Source organism: Grammomys surdaster, unplaced genomic scaffold (genome assembly GCF_004785775.1).
Source record: "Grammomys surdaster isolate TR1022 unplaced genomic scaffold, NIH_TR_1.0 252, whole genome shotgun sequence".
Classification (NCBI taxonomy): domain Eukaryota; kingdom Metazoa; phylum Chordata; class Mammalia; order Rodentia; family Muridae; genus Grammomys; species Grammomys surdaster.
Window position 1 is genome coordinate 1,362,136 of NW_021604693.1, and position 23,618 is coordinate 1,385,753.

The 23,618-nt window shown below is 50.4% G+C and overlaps 3 protein-coding genes across 6 annotated transcripts in view; 2 read left to right on the forward strand and 1 right to left on the reverse strand.

Annotated features, from left to right (window-relative positions):
* Positions 1-3,318, forward strand: part of Tmc4 (transmembrane channel like 4) — a 12,540-nt gene extending 9,222 nt beyond the window's left edge. The window contains exons 11-15 of the mRNA XM_028775025.1: positions 1,125-1,308; positions 1,626-1,756; positions 1,849-2,004; positions 2,888-2,966; positions 3,070-3,318. Coding sequence (XP_028630858.1) covers positions 1,125-1,308; positions 1,626-1,756; positions 1,849-2,004; positions 2,888-2,966; positions 3,070-3,138 — 619 coding nt within the window. The 3' untranslated portion in view covers positions 3,139-3,318. The remainder of the gene's footprint in view (positions 1-1,124; positions 1,309-1,625; positions 1,757-1,848; positions 2,005-2,887; positions 2,967-3,069) is intronic.
* Leng1 (leukocyte receptor cluster member 1) lies at positions 3,271-8,653 on the forward strand. Its single transcript, XM_028775029.1, has 4 exons — positions 3,271-3,802; positions 5,046-5,225; positions 5,889-6,142; positions 7,444-8,653. The coding sequence occupies exons 1-4, from the start codon at positions 3,671-3,673 to the stop codon at positions 7,661-7,663; spliced, it is 786 nt and encodes a 261-aa protein (XP_028630862.1). The 5' UTR covers positions 3,271-3,670; the 3' UTR covers positions 7,664-8,653.
* On the reverse strand, positions 7,695-23,618 carry Cnot3 (CCR4-NOT transcription complex subunit 3). Of its 4 annotated transcripts, none has more exons than XM_028775023.1 (18): positions 23,307-23,618; positions 18,081-18,155; positions 17,907-17,974; positions 17,620-17,694; positions 17,388-17,477; positions 17,032-17,160; positions 16,839-16,934; positions 15,563-15,782; positions 15,338-15,471; positions 14,550-14,606; positions 12,773-13,154; positions 12,569-12,692; positions 11,749-11,947; positions 10,644-10,743; positions 10,353-10,551; positions 10,007-10,139; positions 9,250-9,375; positions 7,695-8,071 (listed from the first exon to the last, which is right to left on the reverse strand). In XM_028775023.1, the coding sequence occupies exons 2-18, from the start codon at positions 18,103-18,105 to the stop codon at positions 7,973-7,975; spliced, it is 2,256 nt and encodes a 751-aa protein (XP_028630856.1). In that variant the 5' UTR covers positions 18,106-18,155; positions 23,307-23,618; the 3' UTR covers positions 7,695-7,972. The 4 variants fall into 4 exon arrangements, with proteins under 4 accessions (XP_028630856.1, XP_028630854.1, XP_028630855.1 ...); XM_028775021.1 differs by having other exon boundaries at positions 7,700-8,071; positions 15,563-15,785; positions 23,307-23,323; XM_028775022.1 differs by lacking the exon at positions 23,307-23,618 and having other exon boundaries at positions 7,700-8,071; positions 15,563-15,785; positions 18,081-18,169.

Consider the following 23,618-nt stretch of genomic DNA (forward strand, 5'->3'; position numbering starts at 1 on the left):
TGTGTGTGTGTGTGTGTGTGTGTGTGTGTGTGTGTGTGTGTGTGTAAGAGAGAGAGAGAAAGAGAGAGAGAGAGAGATTTATTTTAAGTATGTGTGTTAGGGGGTAGGTGCATGTGAGTACAGGTGTCCACTGAAACAAGAAAATGGTGTCACCAGGCAGTGGTGGCACACACCTCTAATCCCAGCACTTGGGAGGCAGAGGCAGGCAGATTTCTGAGTTCGAGGCCAGCCTGGTCTACAGAGTAAGTTCCAGGACAGCCAGGGCTATACAGAGAAACCCTGTCTCAAAAAACAAAACAAAAATAAAACAAAAAAAATTTTCAAAAAAAAGAAAATGATGTCATTCCTTAGAGCTGAAGTTACAATTAGCTGTGAGCCACCTGATGTGGGTACTAGGAGTTAAATTCTGGTTCTTTGGAAAAACAGTATCCCTCCCCCTCCGTCACAGCCCTGGCTGTCCTGGAACCGACTCTGGCCTTACACTCACAGAGATCCACCTGCCTCTGTCTCCCAAGTGCTGGAAATAAAGGCATGTGCCACCCGTCTGCCTCAGTAAGGCCCTTAACCACTGACTTCTATCCCATCCCCCTTCGTCTTTCCCAGACCCTGGCTGACTGAGTTTAGGCTGGCCTGGAACTGGTGGTGATCTAGCCTCCTGAGGGCTCTGATTAACAGTATAAGCCATCACGTCACATCCAGCCTCCCACCCACTTTTTAAACCCAGTTCTTCCTTACCTAATCCCTACCCCTATATTTTGGTTACTTCTTCCTAACTCAACTCCAACTATCTTTCTTTGTTTGTTACCAAGACAGGGTTTCTCTGTGTAGCCCTGGCTGTCCTGGAACTTACTCTGTAGACCAGGCTGGCCTCAAACTCAGAGATCCCACCTGCCTCTGCCTCCTGAGTGCTGGGATTAAAGGCTTGCACCACAACCACCCAGCCAACTCCCACTATCTTATTGTTTCAGGCCAGCTAACTATAAGATCAGGCTTGTCCTGGAACATACCTCACAGACTTAAGAACTTCAGCTAGCTCCTCAAAAGCCTTTTCAAAAGAATGGGCTGGATGGTAGGGTTAGGAAAACCAAAAGGCAGGCCTATGACTATCCCACTCTGCCCTTCAGGATCCTCTGTGGCCTCTGTCCTGGGGCACTGGGTCGTCTATCGGGAACTCTGGAGTTCCAGGTGCCTGATGAGGTGCTGGGGCTCATCTATGCTCAGACCGTGGTCTGGGTGGGAAGCTTTTTCTGCCCTTTACTACCTTTGATCAACACTGCCAAGTTCCTCATACTTTTCTGTCTGAAGAAGGTGAGTCTGAGGAGTTCCTAGGGTCTGAGCTGAGAGGTGTTGGAGGCTGTCCTCCTGGGCTAGGGAAAGGAGGGTGGATGCCAGGGCCTCTGATTACTATGCCCTGAGGGAGGGAGGAGGGAGCTGGAAGTCAGAGTCCTAGGTTCAGAGGAGGATGAATCTGGGATAGTCTGACTTTCAAGACTAAGCAACAGGTGGCCTAGAGATCTGGGCCCTGCCCCCAAAGGAGGCCAAAGGTCCAAGATCGGAAACAAGGGAAAGCAAAGAATTGACTCTCTTGAGCCTCAACTCTCCATTTCTTCACCTCTCCCCACCAGGTAACACTCTTCTCTATCTACTCACCGGCTTCCCACACCTTCCGAGCATCCACAGCCAATTTCTTTTTCCCCCTGGTACTTCTTGTGGGTCTGGCGATCTCTGCTGTTCCCGTGCTTTACAGTATCTTCCTGTAAGTACAAGAGACTTCTGTTTCCCTTTGCATTCACCCATGGTTCGCACTATGGCCCTACTTGATTGAATCTCCTGTGTCTCCCCCTACAGGATCCCACCTTCTAAGCTGTGTGGCCCCTTCAGAGGGAAGCTGTCCATTTGGGTCCAGATCCCTGAATCCATTGAGAGACTTCCTCAGAGTGCCCAGAATTTTCTCTATTTTCTGGGAACCCAGGCTTTTACTGTACCCCTTCTGATCTTCTCTAGGTGAGCGGTCAGAGTCTGAATGTGTGTGATTTAGTGTTTGAAAGAGAAAGGAGTTGCCGGGCAGTGGTGGCACATGCCTTTCACCCCAGCACTTGGGAGGCAGAGGCAGGTGGATTTCTGAGTTTGAGGCCAGCCTGGTCTACAGAGTGAGTTCCAGGACAGCCAGGGCTACACAGAGAAACCTTGTCTGGAAAAACCAGAGAGAGAGAGAGGGGGGAGGGGAGGGAGGGAGACAGAGAGACAGAGAGACAGAGAGAGAGACAGAGAGAGACAGAGAGAGAGAGAAAGGAGTTGGGTGCTGGGCACCTGAGTGTTAGAGAGGAAGGGGAAGGCTGGATGGCTATGTACAAGGGAGGAGAAGTGGGGCTAGCCTGGATGCCTAGATCAAGAGCAGGAGAGTTGGAGTGTGAATGTTTAGGGTCTAAGAAAAGACATCTGGGTTTGGACTCCTGGGTCTGAGGAAGGAGGGCCAGGGTGTGGATTTATAGGTTTGATGACCGGGGAGGAGGTATGGATCCTGAACCTCTGGTTAAAGGGTCTGAACTCTTGGGTCTGAGGTGAGAGGATAACAACTGTCGTTCAGAGTCTCAAAAGGGTTTTAAGGGATTTGAGGATCCTGATATTAGTTTCTTTAATTTACTTATTCATTTTAATTTTTATGTGTGTTGGTATTTGGACAGCCTGTATGTCTGTGTGAAGTAACGAACTTGAATTACAATTGTAAACTGCCATGTGGGTGCTGGGAATTGAATCCAGGTCCTTGGGAAATGCAGCCAGTGCTTGGGTTACGAGCCATCTCTCCAGCCTCCTGATCTTGGTTTCTAAGGAGCCATATGATGAAGATGTTTTTTTCTAAAGTGATTTTCATTCCTGTCTTCCTTAGCGTTCTGATGATGTATACCGTAGCCCTGGCTAACTGTTACGGACGCCTCATCTCTGAGCTCAAACGCCAGATAGAGACGGTGAGCCAGGCTGATTTCCCCGGGGAAGGGCTCTGTGAGAACATGAAAGGGGAACATAGGTGAAGAGAAGATGTGCTTCACTTTCACTCCTTTTTGCCCGCAGGAAGTGCAGAATAAAGTCTTCCTAGCCCAGCGAGCTGTGGCTCTGAGCTCTACGAATGGAGCTTCCTGATTAGTCTGGCTGGACCTTCACCCCCTCAGACCAGCCCCTCAGACCCATCGTAAGCTTCAGTGACTTCATATATCAAGCGATGTGGCCCTCTCATCTCTGGAACCAAATCCCACGCCCTCTGCCACTTGAATGCCACACTCTCAATTGAACCGTATTAATAAACAACAGTCAAGGCCGCTATGCGTTTTGAAACCCCGTTCTGAAGCCGTGGACAGGGTGTGGGGAGGGGCCAGATCTAAGTCAGCCTGAAGAGCTTGGTTGTGTCTGCATAAAGGGATAGACAGGCAAGGCAGATCATCAACAGTTTCACCCAGCAGCGTCCGGGGTGGAGCAACTCAGGTTACATATGCTTAGGATTGGCTAAGATGAGAGGTTTCTCAGCCAATCATCTCTAAGCAAGGCTAGTAGGGGGCGTGACAATTGGCCCAGAACCAATGTACGAGCAAGGGTGGAACCGTGGGGCGGGAGCATCCTCGAGCCAATCGGAAGTGCTGAAGAGTGGACCTGACAGTCGGAGGTCGGCACTGGAGCCATGAATATCTTGCCCAAGAAGAGCTGGCACGTCCGGAACAAGGACAATGTTGCCCGCGTGCGGCGCGACGAGGCCCAGGCCCGGGAGGAGGAGAAGGAGCGTGAGCGGAGGGTGCTGCTCGCTCAGCAAGAGGTAAGCCTGGGGCGGGCCCGGAAGTGGGGCGGGCCTGCCTATCACTCGGTGTTGGACGCGGGTCTTGTGTTCGACGATGTTTCTCAGAAAAGCCTGTGCTAACTTCCATGAAACCTTCCTAGATTTCCCCACTGGTGTTGAAGGAACCAGAGACTAGCACACTGGAAGAGTTGGACATATATTCTGATTACTTTATAGGTTGCCCGTACGAGTTAATTACTGATCACCCACTGTGTGTATGCTCCCGTCCTTCAGAGGGCTTGGTTTGAAAAATCCCTGTTAGAACAACTTAGAGGGGTGCGGTGCACCGGCTTCTGCAAGGAGGGCAAAGGGCGGACAAGATGGGGTCCACTTCGTTGGACATGTTCTTTCTCCCTCATTGCTCCCCAAGACAAGCACATCTGGAGGCGTTCTTTATTTGAAACAGGGTCTGTGTAGCCGCAGCTGTTTTGGAACTGGCTATGTAGACAAAACTGGTCTCGAGCTCAAAGATCCGCTTGCTTATGCCACCTGAACGCTAATATTGAAGTCCACACACACATGCACACTTTAATAGTTACTCCATCAGTGTGGTTTACACTTAAGGCCCTTGGCCAATCTGATCACGAATCAGTGTGGGCTTTAAAAATAATAAAATTTTTAAAAAGGTGAAGCTTGTAATTAATCCCAGATACTAAGGCTGCAGTGAGCGGAGAAATGTGAATCGGAGACTATCCCTATCTGGGGTCAGGCTGTATTTGGAATGGGGACCTGGACCCATACTTTGGATTCAGACCCTTTGTCCAGAAAGCAATGTTTGGGAGTAGTAAGCTTATACTTGTGCTGGAGACTCAACTTCGAACTGCAAACACTAAGCAGGGGCTCTATGGCTGACCAAGCCACCTCTACCAGATTGATAACCGAGTGAATTTTTCTTGCATCACTCCAGGCTGGAAAGTCTTCTGTTTAGGCGCAATTATCTCTGATAGCCCAGTTTACTGTTTAAAAACACTGGTTCTCCACTCCAAGTTAGAAATGGTGTCACTTTCATTGCCCTGGATTATTCGAGACAGGGTTTCTCTGTGTACTCCTGGAACTAACGCACTCTGTAGACCAGGCTGGCCTTGAATTCAGAGATCTACCTGCCTGCCTCCAGAGTGTTAGGATCAAAGGAGTGTTCTACCACTGCCCTCCCTGCCCATGGACCCTTCTGGTATCCTCAGCACTTGTGGGTTCTGAATGTCCTGCCTACAACCCTTTGTAGGCCCGAACGGAATTCCTACGGAAGAAAGCCAGGCAACGAAACTCACTGCCTGAGCTGGAGGCAGCAGACCCAGGAGCTCCAAGTTCTGGCCCTGTGGACCTGTTTAGGGAGCTGCTGGAAGAAGGGAAAGGAGTGCCCAGAGGCAATAAAGAGCATGAGGAAGAGAAGCGACAGGAAAAGGTAAGCTGCCTCATTTTTTAGTGGAATCATGGGGGTGGGAGGGTGAAAATAGGGGTGGGAACTGGCTGTGACTGTTAGAATATAGTGTGGTTAGCACAGACAATTTAGAACGTGACTGAGAGGTATCACCTGTAAGTTGGTTACTGCTGTACAGTACTTAAACTAGCTAACCTTTTTTCATGGGACTAAAAAAAGTCTCAAGCTATTTTATTTTGAGATGAGATCACAACTACACAGACCAGGGTCCCTTCTAATTCTCAATCCTCCTATCTTGGCCTCCTGGGCCAAGTGTCGAGATCATAGGCACGGACCTCTAGACTGCATTTGTGCTTTTCAAACTGATTTGTACTTCGGCTATCCTACATCTCTCATCCAGCTTTGAAGGTGCTGTCTCCCACTGAAAACCACTCCTCCATTTTGCTTTTCTGCAGGTTTTTCCTTAAACGATTCCCAAAGTAAGCTTCTCCCATCTTCCATTACTGCACAGGCCACTGCCCTCCTTTCCTTCCTCCTCCTGCAGATAAGCCCCTGGTGCTTTGCAAAGCTAGTCCCTGATTGGTCTTGTGATTTCCCTTGTCTCCAGAAACTCAGGACCTGGGTTTTTTTATTGCCACATCTAGGGCTCCCAGAGGGACTGAAAAGACTGTTTTCTTGCCCCTGCAGGAGAGACAAGAGAAAGCTCTAGGCATCCTGACATATTTGGGCCAGAGTGCAGCAGAGGCCCAAACTCAACCTCCTTGGTACCAGCTCCCCCCAGGGCAAAAGGGTTGCCCTCCAGGCCCAAGCCCAGATGAGAAGATCAAGAACCGATTGGATCCCTTGAGGGAGATGCAGAAGCACTTGGCAAAGAAAAGGCACCACAGCAACGAAAGCCATCCTTCCAGACAGGATCAGCCTCAGAAACAACGCCCCAAAGAGTAAGAATAGACACTCAGCCCACAGTAGAGCAGAGTGAAACTTTGAAGATCCTAGCAGCCAGGGTACCACAAAAAGGCTCAGCAGGGCAGACAGGATGAAGTGGTTCTTAGTATGTTATCTAGGGATCTCTGTGGAGACAGACTTTAGGATTTGTAAGACTAGCATCTCCTCTTATGGCCAAGGGTATGTACAGATGCTTGTGTACACTATTTCTCATAGTTTTCTTTTTAAATATGCATGGGTGTGGCTACATTTGTCTGTGTACCACATAATTGCTGATGCCTTTAGACTAGATGGCATTGGGTCCCTGAAACTGAACACAATTGTGTTCAGAATTGAATCAGAATGTGTTCAGAATCACCATATAGGTTGCTAGGAATCAAAACCAAGTCTTCTCAGAGAACAGCTGGTGCCGCTCTTAACCACTGGACCATCTCTCCAGCCCCTTCAGTTGTCTTTTCTTTGGGACAGGTTATCACTATGTCACTCTGGCCGATCTCTGCTTCACAAGTCCTGGCTAGGATCAAGGCCACCACACTCAGCTCAGTTTTCATTACTAGTTCAGTATAGATACAGCCTACCTTAAGAGATCTTTGTGGCCCTCGGGTTTATGTTTTTAAAAGTATTTTTTAAAACTAAAGTTTATTTTATTTAAAGTTTCAATGTTACGCTGGCTGTCCTAGAACTATGTAAAACCAGGCTGGTCTTGAACTCAAGATCTGTCTCTGCCTCTTGAGTGCTGGGGTTAGAATGTGCCGCACCCATCCATTACACTTTTTTTTTAGTCACTCAAGAGAAGCCTTTTATGAAACCTTCATTGCCACAGTGGAAGGCACCCACAGTAAAGAGCCTATTTGACTTTGGTACTCAGGTTTTTGCTAGTGGTTGCTCTATAGACCAGGCTAGCCCCGAACTTGGGGATCCACCTGCCTCCACCTGGAGTGCTGGGATTAAAGGTGTGTGCCCCCACTGCCCGACAAAGATGTACTTTTATTTTATGTGCATTAGCGCTTTCTCTGCAGGTATGTCTGAGTGAGGGTGCCAAATCTCTTGGAACTAGAGTCGCAGTTGTGAGCTGCTTTATATGGGTGCTGGGGATTGAGCCCAGCCACTCATCCTCACTTTTTAAAAGGGGATTGAGATCAAAGTTCAAGAATTATTGAGGTTAGAAGACAAAAACACATTTGAAAATGGTACAAAGGGCCCAGGATACCGCTCAATGTGCTTTTCTTGCTCATGTGACCCAGGACCAGGTAGGTGGCATCTCTCAAACTTTCTGCTCTTGCTTTCCTCCCTGCAGGCCACCTTCTCTAGAAAAGCTCCGTGCTGAGCGTCTTCAGCGGGAAGCAGCTGAGAGAGCACGAGCGGAGGCCCTGCTGGCCCGGGTACAAGGCCAGGTATCCCAGCAAGGTCAGGTGGAAGCAGAAGAGACAGACGAACGGAGGCGGCGGTACAATTCCCAGTTCAACCCCCAGCTGGCCCGGCGACCCCGACAACAGAACCCAACTTCTGCCCACTGAACTCTCTTGGGGGGATAGGGGAGGCCGCAGCTGCCAGCCGTCATATAAAACTATTTATTCATAAATATTTTCCAAAATGAAAATAGGTTTACCAAAAAATGTCCCTCACTGGGGAGGGGAGGGGATGAGGGGCAGCCCTTGCCCCCAGGGTAGGGCAGAGAGGAAGAGAAACCTCCCCATCCCTTCCCTGCTTCCTGGGGGGGAGGGTGTCCCATGGCCTTGGGCCTCCCCCAGTCTTCCAGGGCAGGGCCCTCACCTGGGCAGGGGGGATCAGCATGCGGGGGAGGGGGAGGGTAGAAGGGGCCGGTGTCACTGGAGGTCCCGGTCCTCCAGGTAGCGGTACTCAAAGGTGAAGCCTTCCTTCTTCCGCTGGCCCCACTTCTCGTAGTCAAAGTAGATGTAGGTGCCCTGGCCGGGGAAGAAGGTGGTCAGTGAGTGGACGACGAGGGGGCTGAGATCTGGGCCAGACAGATGAGCAAGAGGCAGGTGTCAGGGGCATGGTGGTACCAAGCCGATTGTCCTATCACACTCCGCCCTTGGTGGTAAGTGAAGAAGGGGGCCAAGCCTGGCCTTTGCCCCACATGGGCTATGCTTAAGTGACACTGAGGAGTAGGGACCAACAAGTGGCCTACAATGCAACATACACACCATCTACATCTAACTGCTCTGCAGAGACACACACTTCATTGTAACGGAGATGCTGGGGGACTCAATGCCTGAGACATTCATGTCAAGGATGAAACCAGGGCGGGAGAGGAGGGCTGAAGTCAAGGTTGGAGAGCATACATCAAGAAAGCAGCTAGGTCAAGTGTCTGAAACGCTTCAGAGTGGTCTGGAAGAATGTAGGGACAGAACAGACTTCTGTGAGAACGGGGATCGATGAGGCCCAGCTTGGTACCTGGAAGTGTAGGTGGGGAAAATGTGTATGGGGAAAGCCACTGTGAAACGCACCAACTGAAAGCAATAAAAAAATTCGTGACGCTCACTGTATAGCAGGCACCATTAGTACTTACATGTTATTAACTCATTTAATCCTTGTAACAACTCCATGAGGTGGGTGCCGTTACTCCCATTTTTACAGATAGGGGAACAAACAAAAAGAGGCTTGATTGAGTTGCCCAAGATCACCCAACAGGGGTTGGGCTCAAACCCAGAGCAGCTGGCTTCAGGATGTTTAGGGAGAGTGGACTTTCCAATCAACTAATGGTTGAGGCTCAAGAAGGCTGACTAAACAGACTTCCAACAGACTCAGTCCCTGCTCTGCTGTTTGCCAGGAAATGAAAGACAAGGGACGGTGGAGGTCACGTTTGGGAAATGTCAATTAGGAAAATCCCAACTAAAGTCCCCAGAGCTGCATGGTAGAGGCAGTCAGCAGCTCCAGGAAGGCTTCTCTTTGGAAGCACTAACAATGGCTCAGAACTAAAGCACTGAGAGATTGAAAAATGGAGAGGACATTATCTCAGGCTAGGTGAACAACTTAGGGAATCAGCTTGGTCAGTTTACAGGACTGTTCTTGAAGGAGAAAGGCCAGCAAGGATTGAGGGTTGGGACTGGGGACACTAACCATACCCCAATGGGACCCTCACCTGCTCAAACTCATCTGTGATGGTCTTGGGCTCCTCGTGCCTCTGGAACCACATCATATACTTGGTGTGGAATCGCCAGGACTGCTTCTTTAGGGCCTTGGCTGCCAAGTACTGTGCCTTGGTTCCCTGGGAAAGAAAATGCAGAGCAGAGATCAGAAGGTATCCAAACTGAGTAGTTAGCAGGGGGACAGGGCAGGGCATCAGGGCTGGACCCAGACCCCCACCACAGACCAGCTGAGGTGGACAGTCCACTTGGAGACAGTGCTGGGAGCACAAAACATACCATGGTCAGAAGAAAATGAGACAGGAGGTGAGAATTGCTTTCAGAAAAGCTTTAGAAAGAAGAGAAACTAATGCATAATGAAAGCTGAAAAACGAAATAGGAAACTCAAGGGGAGAGGAGGAGGGGCTGACCTACTGCAGTCAGAGGTCAGACAGTTCTGCAGAGGTCTCTAGGGGGGCCTTGGGAGTGTCTCCTGCACTTCTGCAGCTATCCTAAACTAAAGGCTTCCCAGGAGCTGAGAGCTCTTGGCAAGTACAGAGCCTAGGGTCTGCAGCCTCTCCCTGAACCTTAGCAATTAGAATGTTTTGGGACTAGGTCAGGTTTGATTTGAGGGGGCCCAGGACTGGGATAGGGAGGGGTGCGGTCCCAGTGGCCGCAGTGGGACACCCACCTCGCCCCTCCAGCCCGAGGGGGGATGGCAGCGGTGGCGGCGGAGCTGGGGGGCCCGAGGCTGCCCCGGGGGCCCTGCTGTACCTCCAGATAGTAGAAGATGAAGAAGAGCGTCTCAGTTGACAGGCGCTGGTAGAACTCCACAGTGTCCGAGTGTGGGGGTGGCATCTGGTGGTGGTAGGGGGGTGTCGGGCAAGGGTTCCGGGGGAGGTATTGCCTGTGAACCAGTGAGGATTTAGTGCCAGGTGGCTCTGAGCTCCTGCCCTGCCTTCAGGAGGGTGTTCAGAAGCACACATCAACCTGCTTTAGGGAGCCCCAAGCCAAGTCCTCAGCACTTTAAGACGAGTACTCTACCTAGTCTCTCAGGACCCAGGAACCAGCTCCTCCCTCTGGGGAGTCCCGGTCCCCAGCCCCTTCTGCAGCCCCTCACCGAATGCGCTCGGAGTCAGAGGGGTGGGGCATGTGGTGCCAGGCGGCCTCTTCCATGGCCTGTTGGTATAGCTGCTCCTTGGTGAGGGACACTGGCCCCAGTGGACAGACGCCCAGTGACAATGGTATGTTCACCTCTGACAGCTGCAGGGGTGGCTGGGATGAGGTGGGTGGTGCTGATGTGCTGCTCAGGATGATGTCTGTAGGGGATGGGCCATTAGGCCCTTCGATGATGAGGATGGGGTAAGCTCCTTTTTGGCCTTTGCCCTCCCCACCATCCCATGACTGTCACCTCGATCAGTTAGGTGTAACGTTGGCACAGGGTCCTCAATACCAGAGCTGATAGCTGCCCGTTCTGCCATGGATTTCAGAGAGCTCAGAGGTTCAGGGGCCTGGAAAGAAAAAGCGGCCAAGCCTTAGGACCTGAACAGAGACTAAGCTGCATAAAAATGTACAGCCTAGGGGCTAGAGCAGTCAGTGGTCAAGAGCACTGACTGCTATTCCAGAGGTCCAAAGTTCAATTCCCAGCATCCACATGGTGGCTCACAACCATCTGTAATGGGATCCAATGCCCTCTTCTGGTGTGTCTGAAGATAGCAAGTATACTCATTTACACAAAATAAATAAATCTTAAATTAAAAAAAAAAAAAACAACCCACAGCCTGATAGGTTTTGTATACTCTGTGTAATCTGCTGTTGTCAGGTCCCTGTCTGCAAGATCTAACCATAGAATTCTAAAACACGGCCAGAGGGAAGTGCAAATCTGAAGTCACTAATCACCATCAGATTTGTAAGAGTTCACTCTCCTCTGTGCAGGGTCCATAACACATTCCAGAGGAAACATTACCCTACAAAGTGCAGTGGACACACACACACTTCCATAAAGACACCACATGCTGGGGGAACACCCACTGGACTGCCACAGTAGTATGGCACCTTGAGGGAGATGGTTGGCAGCACTGCAGGCTGTCCTGTTGCCTTAAGAGTGTCGACCATCCCTGGGCATTCAGTCTCCTTGGGAACATCAGTGGGTTAGGCCCGCAGCCCCCACACTGCTTTCCCTGGTGAAGCAGCTTAGGGTTGGCTCTTCTACCCACTCTGTACAACTCTTCCATCACTAAAGCCCACCCACAGACCTACACCCCAGCTCTCTTGGAGGGACTCATTCTGTACTAGTCATAGCCAATAAGGCTGAGTCCTTCATGGTACTCTTCCCCCCCATCCCACCCACAGCCTTCCATGAGTCTCTCTACAAGGTGTCACTTTGCTTCTCCTCCCCTCAAAACCATGCTAAAGCCATATCACCCACTCAGGAGAACTTCTGAGATGATGTTTTCCCCCTAGGAAAGTGCACTGTCATTGGATTTCCTGTCCCAGGATGGGCTTAGGGAACTCACCTTGATTTCTGGGGTGGTACTGAACTGTGGAGGACCATTGAGCAGGGTGCCAGCTGCCTTGGCTTCACTGAAGCTGGGCGTTGGAGAACTGGGGGGATTTACAGGTAGTGGCACCAAGAGGCTGGGTCCCCCTGAGTTGTTCCCTGAGCCTGAAGCCACACTCCCAGACCCCGATGGGGCTGCCGTACTGGATTCCTTTCTGGGTAAAGAATGGAGGAGAATCAAATTAAGGTCCTTGAAGACAGACAGACAGAATATGGGATCTAAAAGGGGGAGCTGAAAGCAAGACAGCTGGAGCATGCGGAAATGAATCCAAATCTCTGGAATCCTCTTTTAGTACAGAAGTACCGAGGTGTGCAAACAGAATTTTACAATCCAACAGCTTTATGAGGCTAAAAGACAGGATGGGATAGTTCTAGAACCATCACTGAAACAGATTCAGAATAAATAAAGTTTCTATCATAGAACACAGATTGCACAGATGCACATGGTACAATCCCACTAGGGCTGGTAATGAGGCTGGCAAGGCAGCAGATCTTTCATTAGTAATCTCAGGTCAGGCTGAAGATCAGGGTGCCTCAGAGCAAAGAACAGAAATGGGAAGACAGCATAGTCTGAAACCCAGAGTAAAAAATAAAAGAGAAGGTGAAGCTGGGAACTAATGTACTTATGTCCCAGTTGGTAAGAAGCAAGGACAAGACCCCTTGCTGAGGTGAAGAAAGGATACACTGGATATTACCCAAGAAGGGTAGAATTTGGAACCCTAAAAACAAGAGTGACATGAGAGCCTGTGCCCACACACTGCCACCCCACAACTCACGAGGTGCTGGGAGCTGGGTTGTGAGGGCCTGAAGTGGGCCCCAGGGCTTGGCTGCTGGCACTGCTGCCCCCACTGCTACTCAGGGCCACCTCTGCAGGGCTATCTGCCACAACTGAACTATAGCCTGAGAAAAGAAGGGCAAGTGTAAACAGGCTGTCAGCTACTACCCACCTTGCCCTGTCCCCCAAACAGGCCTCCACTTACTGGTGGCACCGTTCTGCTTGCCAGCCCCTCCGCCTGTGCCACTGTTACTATTGCTGCTGCTCCCTCCGCTGCCACCACCACTTCCCCCGCTCGGCTGGGCACTGGGGGGCCGGGGCTGGGCACTGCTAGGCCCGCTGGCATTGGGTGGGGCCACAGCCTGGGCATAGGGAGCAGGAGTACCCGAGTTGTGGCTGGGAGCTGGACTGGCCTTAGGGCCCAGGGCACTTGGAGGTGCTGCCGGGGTAGAGGCCCCATTGTTGCCAGGGGTGGAGCTCAAGGCAGAAGTGGCAGGTGGGGGGCCAGAGGGGTAGGTGGGCGGCACAGCTGGGGACTGGGGATGCTGGTTGCTGTGGACAGGCTTTGAGCCATTTTTGGCTGGAGACTGCAGGAAAGAAAAAACAGAGGGTCAGGTACTAGAGACCAGCCTGTCCCCTACCCACCCCCCTCTTTTAAATTGTCTTCCTGCCTCGCCTCTGACCTGCTATCAACTGTCCACATTCTCTGGGGCACCTAGGAGACTTCAATTACCTTCATGTTTAAAGTCTATTTCCAGCCCACTCAGCTGTCCCAAGTCCTCCCTGGACATTGTCCCTATAGTCCACATGAATCTGACAGAGGTTAGTTAGGTTGTTAAGACTAGAGACCAAGAGAAACTCTCAAATACCCTGAACTTGAGACCTGAAGGAGTGGCATATGCCTTTGATCCTAGCACTTGAGGCAGAGACAGGCAGATCTCCGAGTTTGAGATTAGCCTTGTCTATTTGGAGAGCTCAGATCAGCATAGGCTACACAGTGAGATGCTCTTGCAAAACAAACAAACAACACCAAAAACAAAAACTCAACCTCAATCTGTGATTAGTTGGATCAGCCTAAGGGAATGCGGACAACCAGATACTCCTGAATGTCAGCTCATCATGAAACTGTGAAATGCAGTGCTCCAGAACAGAATGACCAGGGCATCCCCACCATCCCTACTTCAACTAAGCTCCGACAACCAGGCTGCCATGCCTAACTGCCTCCAGGCCTTCTGATCACTACACAAAAATCTCACTTACCAAGTACCAAAGAAAACTAGCCATTCACTTTTTTCCTGGGACTCACTGCTTGACAGTCAAGGGGCCTGATAAAGTGGCAGAGCTAGGCCCACCCCAGGATCCCCTGCCCCGCCTTCTCACTCCATTACTCTGGTTGCTCCCCAGCCCTGGTCCCTGCATTAGCTTCATTAGTGTGCACTTAGGTCCTCCTACCAGAGACTGTCCCTTCTATTAGCCTAGAGGGGCTCCGTGCTCTCTCAACCACATTCTTGTCTAAGATATGTTCCTATCTTAGGAGAAATTGACAGAGCTAAGAGTTCATTCACTAGGATCTAAAGGAATTCAGAAGTGCCACATACTGCCTTCCTCTCTTAGGAACCGCTTCCTGAAGTCAGCATAGCACAAGCAGTCTGACTTTCTGATCATTTCTCAGGCTGTTTGGCTCCTTCAGAGACCAAAGAGTCCTCAGTCCAACAGCCCGCCTCTCATACTTCCTAACTTCTTGCCACAGTTCCCTGTGTGACCCGCTGCTGTCCACAGTACCACCCAGTCCTCCTCTACAGGCCAGACAACAGGCCACCTCAACCATAACACCAGTCATCACCCTGCCCTCAGGGTGGCACTGTTTCTGGCACACCTGTCCCAAGAGCCCAGCATTATGGCCAGCCCTCCTCCAGCTTCAGTAATTTTGGAGATCACTCAATAAACAAGTTACAAACCATCAGATTTAGACTGGGACCCACCTGGCTGACTTCACTATCTGTCGAACGGCCTCTCTTCTTATCATCTTCAGAGTTTTCCTGAGGCAGGGGAAGTGAAGTCAAAAACTGTGATTTCCAGGGTCCCAAAACAGGGCAATCCTTTAGGGACACAGGAGGGCCCTTACTACTCTTACTCTCTTATAGGTCCATCTGACTAGCCTTGTGCCCCAGAGCTGTTAGAAAGCTCAGCCTGGCGGGGCGGTGGTGGCGCACGCCTTCAATCCCAGCACTTGGGAGGGAGGCAGAGGCAGGCGGATTTCTGAGTTCGAGGCCAGCCTGGTCTACAGAGTGAGTTCCAGGACAGCCAGGACTACACAGAGAAACTCTGTCTCGAAAAACAAAAACAAAAAAAAAAAAAAAAGAAGAAAGCAAGTTCAGCCTGAAATTTTGGTCAGCACCTAAAACTCTGAGCTCCTTAGTACCACCTTCTGAGAGTCAGCACTCATTCCCATCCTGTGAAGTACCCAAGACTTCTTTCCTGATAGACTTTGACCACAGATCCCCGTCAGAAGGGAAATACCCAGCTGCTCAGCTCCTCTGGCATTCCACACTCAGCTCCTCCTGACTACCACCACCAAAGACCCACATGCATCCTAAACCTGAGTGGAAACCCAGGGTCTATCTTTTGGCTTTTATATCCATTCCACACTAGGAAGGACTTCAGAGCACAAAAAGCCTAGAGCTCACTTCCTGAGCTGCCCTCTCTAAGGCAATACTGGGCTTTTGACTCCTCCATGACCACCCTCTTATTAATCATCTTGGACACTTACCGTAGTGCAGTTAGCTGGGCTGGGTGGGATAGGAGAGCTGGAGGTTGTTGAGGTGGGAGTACTGCTAGACTGGTTGAAGATCTCGTCCTCCATGTGGCTGTGGCTGGGGGGGGAGGTGGCGACCAGCGCCTGTGCTGTAGGGGTAGGAGAGCAGCATGCTTAGCTGGTACAGCCATGCCTCCTGCCCTCACCATCTGCGCCATGAAGGTCAGCCCAGGGCCTCACGAATGTCCTCGAGGTCCAGGTCGTCATAGAGGAATTCGTTCTCTTCAAAGTCAGGGTCCTGGGATGAGTCAACGTAGTACTCCACATCGTCCTTGATCTTTCGGATGGCATCAACTAGGATGGAGTCATTGTCCAGCATGCGCAGGATGGTCTCCAGCATACGTACATGGTAGCGGTGCTTCTCGATGTGCCGCTTCAAGCCCTCAATCCGGTCCTGCTTCTGCTGGCGAGCCCAGGGCCAGGCTCAGGGGCTGCAGAGCACCTGGCCAGCCCTCCTGCCCCCACAGAACCTATCCTCAGTCCCCCATCACTAAGGTACCCCCAAAGGCACCTCTGCTCCAGCCCCTCCTAACATGACCCAGTGAGAACTCTGCCTATCCTCTGTCCCAGTGAGGATCAATCTGAGATTTCTGACATCTCAAGGATCCATTTCTCTCTCCTCAAACCCCTTTGGACTCTAGGGATCCCTAGAAACCTATATAATACCTGTGCTACCTACAACTTGGCCCCTCTACCTGGCTTACCTGTCAGCAAGTCTTACCCAGGCCTCCCACCATTCTGACCTCTACAAGAAATATACATCCTATCTCACTGCAACAGTAACGATTGCAATAAGGATAGAGTCCAGGGGAAGGAAACTTGCTGTCATGGCAGCCACAGAGAGCTTCTGCTCTTGTCAAGGTTCCAATTCCCTTTACAATTTAACACCTTAGTGCTAGCTCCAAATCCCTCCTTTGTGTTAAAGATCCACTCTTCTCCCTCCCAGTGACATCTCTCTCACTTTCCATCCCATCAGAACTTCCTTCCCCGGGACACCATTAAGGAGACATAGTTGACATCCCTTTGAACTCATGTAAGATTCGGGATCCTAACATATGACTCCGGCCCAAATCATCTCCAGGTTTCCTACAGCAACTGGTTCTTAGAGACACACAACCCACCCCCCCACCCCCCGAACCTGGGGATCTTTGGAGTGCTGTGTACTTTCCCAATTTGGTTCTTCCTTCAGGTCTCACTCTGTGGTCCCAGCTGAACCTAGGTCTACCTTCACCCAAACTGCCCCTAACAATGGCTATACTGTCTACCCAAATATCCCATCTCACCACCTCCCTACACCATAACTCAGCCAGCTAAGCTGCCCCATCCTGCCTTTCCAATCTCTAACCCAGGTGTATCTTGGGCATCCAGGACATGACTCCTATGAGCCTCCAGATGCCCTCTGTTCATAGGCCACTTCCACCCCTACCCTGTGGGTGATAGTGCCCCCACCACTCACATCCTTGTCGCCTTTCTTCTTGCGTGTCTGTACCGACAGTGACTCCACTTCACTCTCAAACTGGTCCACCTGCATATTTAAGGTGTCAATGGTGTTCTGGGGGAAGAGAAGGGAAGAGGGGTTTGTCCTAAAAGCCCTGGTATATATTTAAATCTGGGCCCAAGTGCTTACTTTCTCCTCTGTCCCAACTCACCGTGAGCCACTGGCCAACCTCTTCCTTCTCTTTCTGGGCAGGGTCCACCTTCTGAGCGAGACCCAGACCCTCCTTGCTATAAGCTTTGGTTTTGGTCTCTCGTTCCACAACTTTGAACCGTTCCATTTGCTGTTGAGAGAACAGTTGATAGAGGGTGCTCAAAGGTGGGATAGGGGCTATAAGGGCCAGCAATGCTAGAAACAGTCTGAGCCCTCATCTCTGCCCTTCCGTTAGTTGTGGAAACATTGCCCCTCCCTCCCGAGGACTCTGTAGAGACTGCTCCACCTCTGCCTTCTCAGGTCCCTAGAGCCTGACCATATCCCGACCCCAGAAAACCCCAGACTCTGGTTTCCTACCGTTTCAATGAGCTTGCGGTTTTCGATAAGCTGCCTTTTGTCCTTGATCTCATTGGATGCTACCCATGTCTTGATCTGGTCCCTCAGCCGCTGAAAGGAGAAGCAGCAAGATAATTAGGCTGCAGACCTGGAAACTGAGGCCCTCAGTGACCTTGTCTCCCTGGGACCCAGCAGTCCGCTGTCCCCATCCCTCCTCCCACAGGACACAGGCGTCCATCCCCAGCCCCCTCACTTGTAGCTTCTTAATCTCCTTCTTTAGGTCAGCCTCATACTTTTCTTTCTGGTTCGCGTTGGCTGCATTGTGGAGCTGAGGGATGAAGAATTCAGCAGTCAATGTGAAAGTGGCTGCCCAGAACTCGCCATAGCAGTAAAGGTCCAGTCTCTTTCCTCCTCGGCTGGGAAATCTAGGACCCCCTCCCCACAGTCGATCTCAGAGATACTTCCCTGATCAAGACCCCAAGACCCTGAACTTCTTCTTTGCCCAACAGACAAGAAATTTTGAAGTTCCTAGGCCCGTACCTTTTGCCAAATATCTTCAAACTGCTCCACGCCTTCGGACACCTTCTTGAGGCAGCGATCAATCTCACCTGGCCAGGAAGCAAGACTGTTAGGACCCTGCCAAGACTGCAAATATCCAGAGAAATTCCCAGAAGAAAGAGCATGTGGCCACATGAACAACAGACAGTCTATTACCTTGGAGTTTGCGCTTGTCCGCCATCTTCCCTGCCCTACAGACGCACTCTCTTCATACTCTCTTGGAAACGGACGCTGCTGGGAAAAATTGGGGAAGACTTAACATCCATTCCTTGGCTGGTCCAAACTCAAGCAAGAGTCAAGGATATGGGTAGGAATCATGGGGTACATAGGATGGTAGAAGGAAAAACATTTACTTGCCCTTCCCCATCTGACAGAACTTAGGGCCTTGCACATACAAGCACTCTTTCATCTAGCTACATCCCCAGCTACCTTTCCTAGTTAATAAGGGAGATCTGGATCTATTCTTACGACTTAGGAAGTAGAAAATTGCTAAAATAGAGTATCTGTGCTCTAGATGACACTAGAGCACATGCAGCAAACAGGTAGACTGCCAAGATTGGAAGCATTAGCCCTCGAAATAACACTGAGGGGCTAGGAGGAGAAGTGACTGGAAGAGGCCACTCTAGGTAAGTCACAGAAAACATGAGGCTGGCGGCTCCTGGAAAGGCTAAAAGGTACGATCTGAAGAGGAAGAGAGATATGAAGATCAAGACCCACTCACACAGGACAAGGCAGAACATCAAACAAGAGGGTCTCACACTTCCAAGGAATTTATTCCACAACAGAAGCCTGACACTAAAAATGGCTATAGAAACTTGGGAGCAGGAAGCAGCACCTCAAGGAAAGCTATGAGAAGATAGAAATCTCAAAAAGATAAGAAAGTGAAGCACCTTAGCTATGAGTGAACAGATCTGCACACACAGAGGAATCCCACATCAGATAGACTGGCAATTTAGACTCAGAAACATGAATCCATCAGGGCAGAAACCAAAATGTACAAAGAGACACCTATTTTTATTCTGAAGGAAGCGGAGTTTAATTCAGGGGGACCTGAGGACAAAGGATGGGGGGGGTCTGTCAGCAGGGAAATCCACACTATAAACGATAACACTGAAACAGGCCAGGGCGTCCTATAGAGGAAGGACCCTAAGAGGGTTCTTGAGCTCCTAGCACAAGCTGTAACCCTCTCCCCCATGGGTATAACAAGCAAGGCTCTGAGAACTAGACGGACACAGGGCAAGGGTGGCCCAACACAGCTCTCAGCTATAAAGGCAGAAACAACTCCATTTCCAGGACCAAGAGTTTCAACCTGGAGGGTAGCCAGATTGAGGGTCCTTAATACCAAGGAAACGGAAATACCTAGAGCAGTCTTAACAAAAGGTGCAATGTGGAAAACGTTTCAGCCAGCGACTTCGTGTGCTATAACCAGCACAACAGAAAACATAAAATCTTTCCTTTTCTAAGACAGGGTCTTAGTATAGAACTCAGGATAACTTTGAACTCACATTCTTACTTTGTCCTCCCAAATGCTGAGGTTATAGGAGTGCACTGCCATGCCTGGCTCAGTATTTTCACTTGTACTAATCACAGCATGGGACACTGCATTAGGGAGCAGATTCAGAAAAAGAGGCCTAGAGTGGATGGGGCTGGTGCCTTCTCTGAAAAGGAATTTAAGAAATTAACTCTACAGTTCCACTCTGTAGGGAGATAGATATGGGTAGCACCTCAGACTGTAAGAACTTAAATATCTATAGTAAAGGAATTATCAGAAAGAGAGAAAAGAGAGAAGAGTGTGTGAGAGAGCGAGAGAGCGCACAGCACTCTCAATTGAGGATTGACTAGCTGACACATCATACTACAGGAATCTCCAGGAAGATGAAGCAACCAAAGGAACTCAGCAAAGAGCCCCACAGAAGAGACTGAAGTAGGGTAAGTACCTCCCTGATCTAGGGACCTTGCCTGGACACCAACAGGAGGTACTCAGGACCTTGACCAGGAGGAGTGAGTCTTGGCTCCAATATCCATCAGCAAGCACAGAGAAGCCTCTTTTTATACCAGGGAAGGAAGAAATGTTGAACAAGAGCTTATTACACTACCCACTTTGTCCGAAGAGCCTGCAGGGGGGGTTCTGGGCAGGCATGGCAACCTGGGCAAGGCACTCCCACCTTAAGGAGGTGAGGCCCTATCCTAGCTCCACCCTGAAGTGGTTGGGACTGCAGCAAGAGGAATGAACCGTGGCAACAAAAAAGTGACAGAAGTCCTAAAGAGCCAGACGCAAGGCACCAAAGAACGAGGCAACAAAGGACCAGTGAGTAGGTTCAGTATATTTTCTTGTCACCAAGTCTGACTAAATTCAATTTCCAGGATTTACATGGTAAAAAGAGAAAACTAACTCTCAAAAGGTGTCCTCTAACTCCCACATGTATGCTCCTGGCATGTATACATGTGCAAAAGCACCTGCATAAACACACACACACACTCTCTTTAACAATCTAATAAACAAGTAAACAAATAAATGTTGGCCCAGCACTTTTAATCCCAGCATTTTCTTGAAGTGGAGACAGACAGACCTCTGTGAGTTCAAGGCCACCTTGGTCTGCATAGTGAGTTCTAGGCCATCCAGAACTAAATAGACTCAAAAAATAATTAAATAAATGGAGACAGCTGAATAGGTAAAGGTGGATGCTATGAAAATTGATGATCTGGATTCAACCTCTGGGTCCCAAATAGTAAAAACAAAATCAACTTCTCCAAGTTTTTCTCTGACCCCCACATATCTGCCAAGGCATGCTTAAACGTACAAAAAACAAGATATGATAAATATATGTGTGTGTGTGTGTGTGTGTGTGTGTATATATGTATGTATGTATAATTAAAAAGAGTTTTAGGGGCTAGAAACAACTCAGAGGTTAAAAGTACTTGTTCGTGTAGACAACCCAGGTTCGTTTACTAGCACCTATCAGACAGCTCACAGTTGTCTTAACTCCAGTTCCAGGGGGACCAATAGCCTTCTCAGGTACAGCACACATACAGTGTACTTACATGTGTGCAGGCAAAATACAAGTAGACTAAATATAAATTTAAAAATTAAAATAAAAAAGCAGATGTAATACTTCAGCCGTCACTATGGGCACAACTGTGATTAATGAAGACAATGTCTGACTGGCAGAAGGCTGCTGCTCCAGAGTATGACAAAGCCCACAGACCCAGGGATTTCTGTTTTAGAGGCTGCAGCCTCAGCCAGAGTGGAGGCAATACCTTCTCTCCACATAAAACAAAGCAAAGCAAAACAAAAACCACTTCACACAAAGAAGGTGCACATACCTCAGACGCTCAGTAGACAGACAGAAAGGGAGCTGGTGCTGGAGCCTCAAAATAGAGGCGCCACCACAGAAGACTGCCCATCCCGTTTTCCAAGACCTGCTCTAGGTCACCACTACAGGGCCTTTCTGAGGTAGACAAGCACCTTCACACAGAATACATACACAGATGGTGAAGGGTCTCACCAGCATGGAGGAAGCTGGGCGTCTGGTAGGATCCTGTCCACAGCTGTAGTGCATCCTCAAATCAAGACTCAAAATAGGAGCCAACAACAAAACAATCTACAGAACTTTTCACCACAGGTGCCAATGTGTCATACAGAGACCTGATGAAGGGGCTCAACCTTAATTTTGAAACCTGGTACTGCTGAGTGGCCACACAAGCAATCTTGGAGCATAGCACAGGCAGCTAAGAGGGCTCACACTGAAGCCAGGAATGGTGGCAAGCAGCACTGAAAGTGGAACTTGAACCCAGTGGAGGATGCTGGCACAGGCACATGAGGATTCTATGAGGTGAATAAAGTAGATCCTGGTTAGAACTGTTGCCCCTGGAGAGGCCCAACAGGTAGGAGTGAGGAACCCAAACCTTGAAAAGTCACCCCTTAGAATCTTTAGTCCCAAGCAAAGTGACTACAGTGGTCTCTTGCCCAGGTATCAGACACAGCACAAGAAACCATCACTTCAGATGCATAGAAAAACCACAAAGGGAGGGGGGGTGTCACAGTAGCCAGGGGCACCCATACCCAAGATTATCCTCTCCTCACAGCGGGTACATAGGTGGTGGCCATCTGAAATGCAAGAAAGGGGATGATGCCAATAGCAAAGAAAACAGGAACTTTACCTGGCAGGTGACAACACTACTCCACAAAGACAACACAACTACAGGGAGAAAGGCTACCTGCCTTGCACAGCAAAAGACTCAGGCAAGGAAAGCTGGCAGTCCTACAGGATGCCAGTTGGGTGAGGTGGACCATTCTAACTCTGAAACACTTTCACCCAGTGGATTTCAATTATAGAAGATCACATATTCACTCAGGCTGGGCAGATGAGAATGGAAATACAGAGAGAGATGGCAGTCCATGTGATGAGCAGGGAAGGGAGACTGTGAGGAAACCCCTAGTCAAAAAGGCAGAAAGCTAATCCTAAAAGGTCCCAGAACCGAGATACAGCTGTTTAGAAGAGGTGCTTCAACTGTCCCAAAAGGAGAGTACCAACAACCGAGAGCATGGGAGCTCACATTCCACCGACACTGATCTAGGAAAGCTTAGCGGCCCTCACCACACACAGCAATACCAGTTGACTTAACCACTAGGAAGCTTCATCCACGGAGGCAGACAGTGTGCATCTTAGTGGAGCTTGCATCCTCAAAGCTAGAGGCCGCTGATACCCCACCTCAAAGATGTAAAAGACGTGAAGCCAGGAAGTGAGCAATACGGTACAGTCCTGAATCCAAGGTTTGGGGAGAGTGTTAAAACAAAATAAACAAACAAACAAAAAAAACATGCTTCCTTTAAAAGACTGATGGAAAGGGACCTCTATGAGACTTCACTGCTAGAGCTGTGAGGACTAGGTGAAACTTTAGCTTAGGCTCCAACTCACAACGGGAACTGCACCCTCGGGTCTTTTTTCCTCCACAAGATCCATCTCTTCCAAAGAGGCTTCCCCCTATCAAGACACCAACAAGCTGGAGCCTTCGGGTGCACTGAGGCAACGCTCCCAAAGGGAGCTCCCGGGGTAGGCATGACTGCAGGAGTGGCCCCCGCGCTCACAGCAGAAAGACCCCTCCGCGGCCCGCTGCGCGCCCACCGCTCCAAGCCCAGCCAGACGCGGAGGAGGGCAGGCACCTCGCACCCGGGGCCGGCGCTCTGCCACGCGGGAGTCCGGACGCGGGAGGACAGAGAGAGGGTCCCCGCCCGCCCGAGCCGGGCCCGAGCGCGCGGCCAGGGCCCGGCGGGAGCTGAGGCCGTGTCGCGACAGGCGGCAGGGTCGCGGAGCAAGAAGTCGGCCGATGGAGCTGAGGGAAGAGGGGAAGGGGTCCGGCCCAGTCGAACCTGACGCTCACCGCAGGAGCTGGCGCCGCCGCTGCGGAGCGTATCGCGACAGGCGAGGAGGGGGGAGAGAGAAGCGAGCGCCCGCCCGCCGCCTTTTTTTTTTTTTCCTCTTTCCTCGCGCCCCGAGCCCGGGCGCTATCGCGATAAGAGGGCGCGAAAGCCGGAAGTGGGGTTGTGTTGTTGATAGAGGAAGTGGGCCCGGGATTGTTCTAGACGACCGAGTAGGGGATTCAGGGATCAAGGAAAGGCCCGGCAGCGGCTGCCGACGGCTCCACGGAAGCTGAACGGGCCCGGTCCAAGATGGCGGCGGCGGAGGAGGCCTC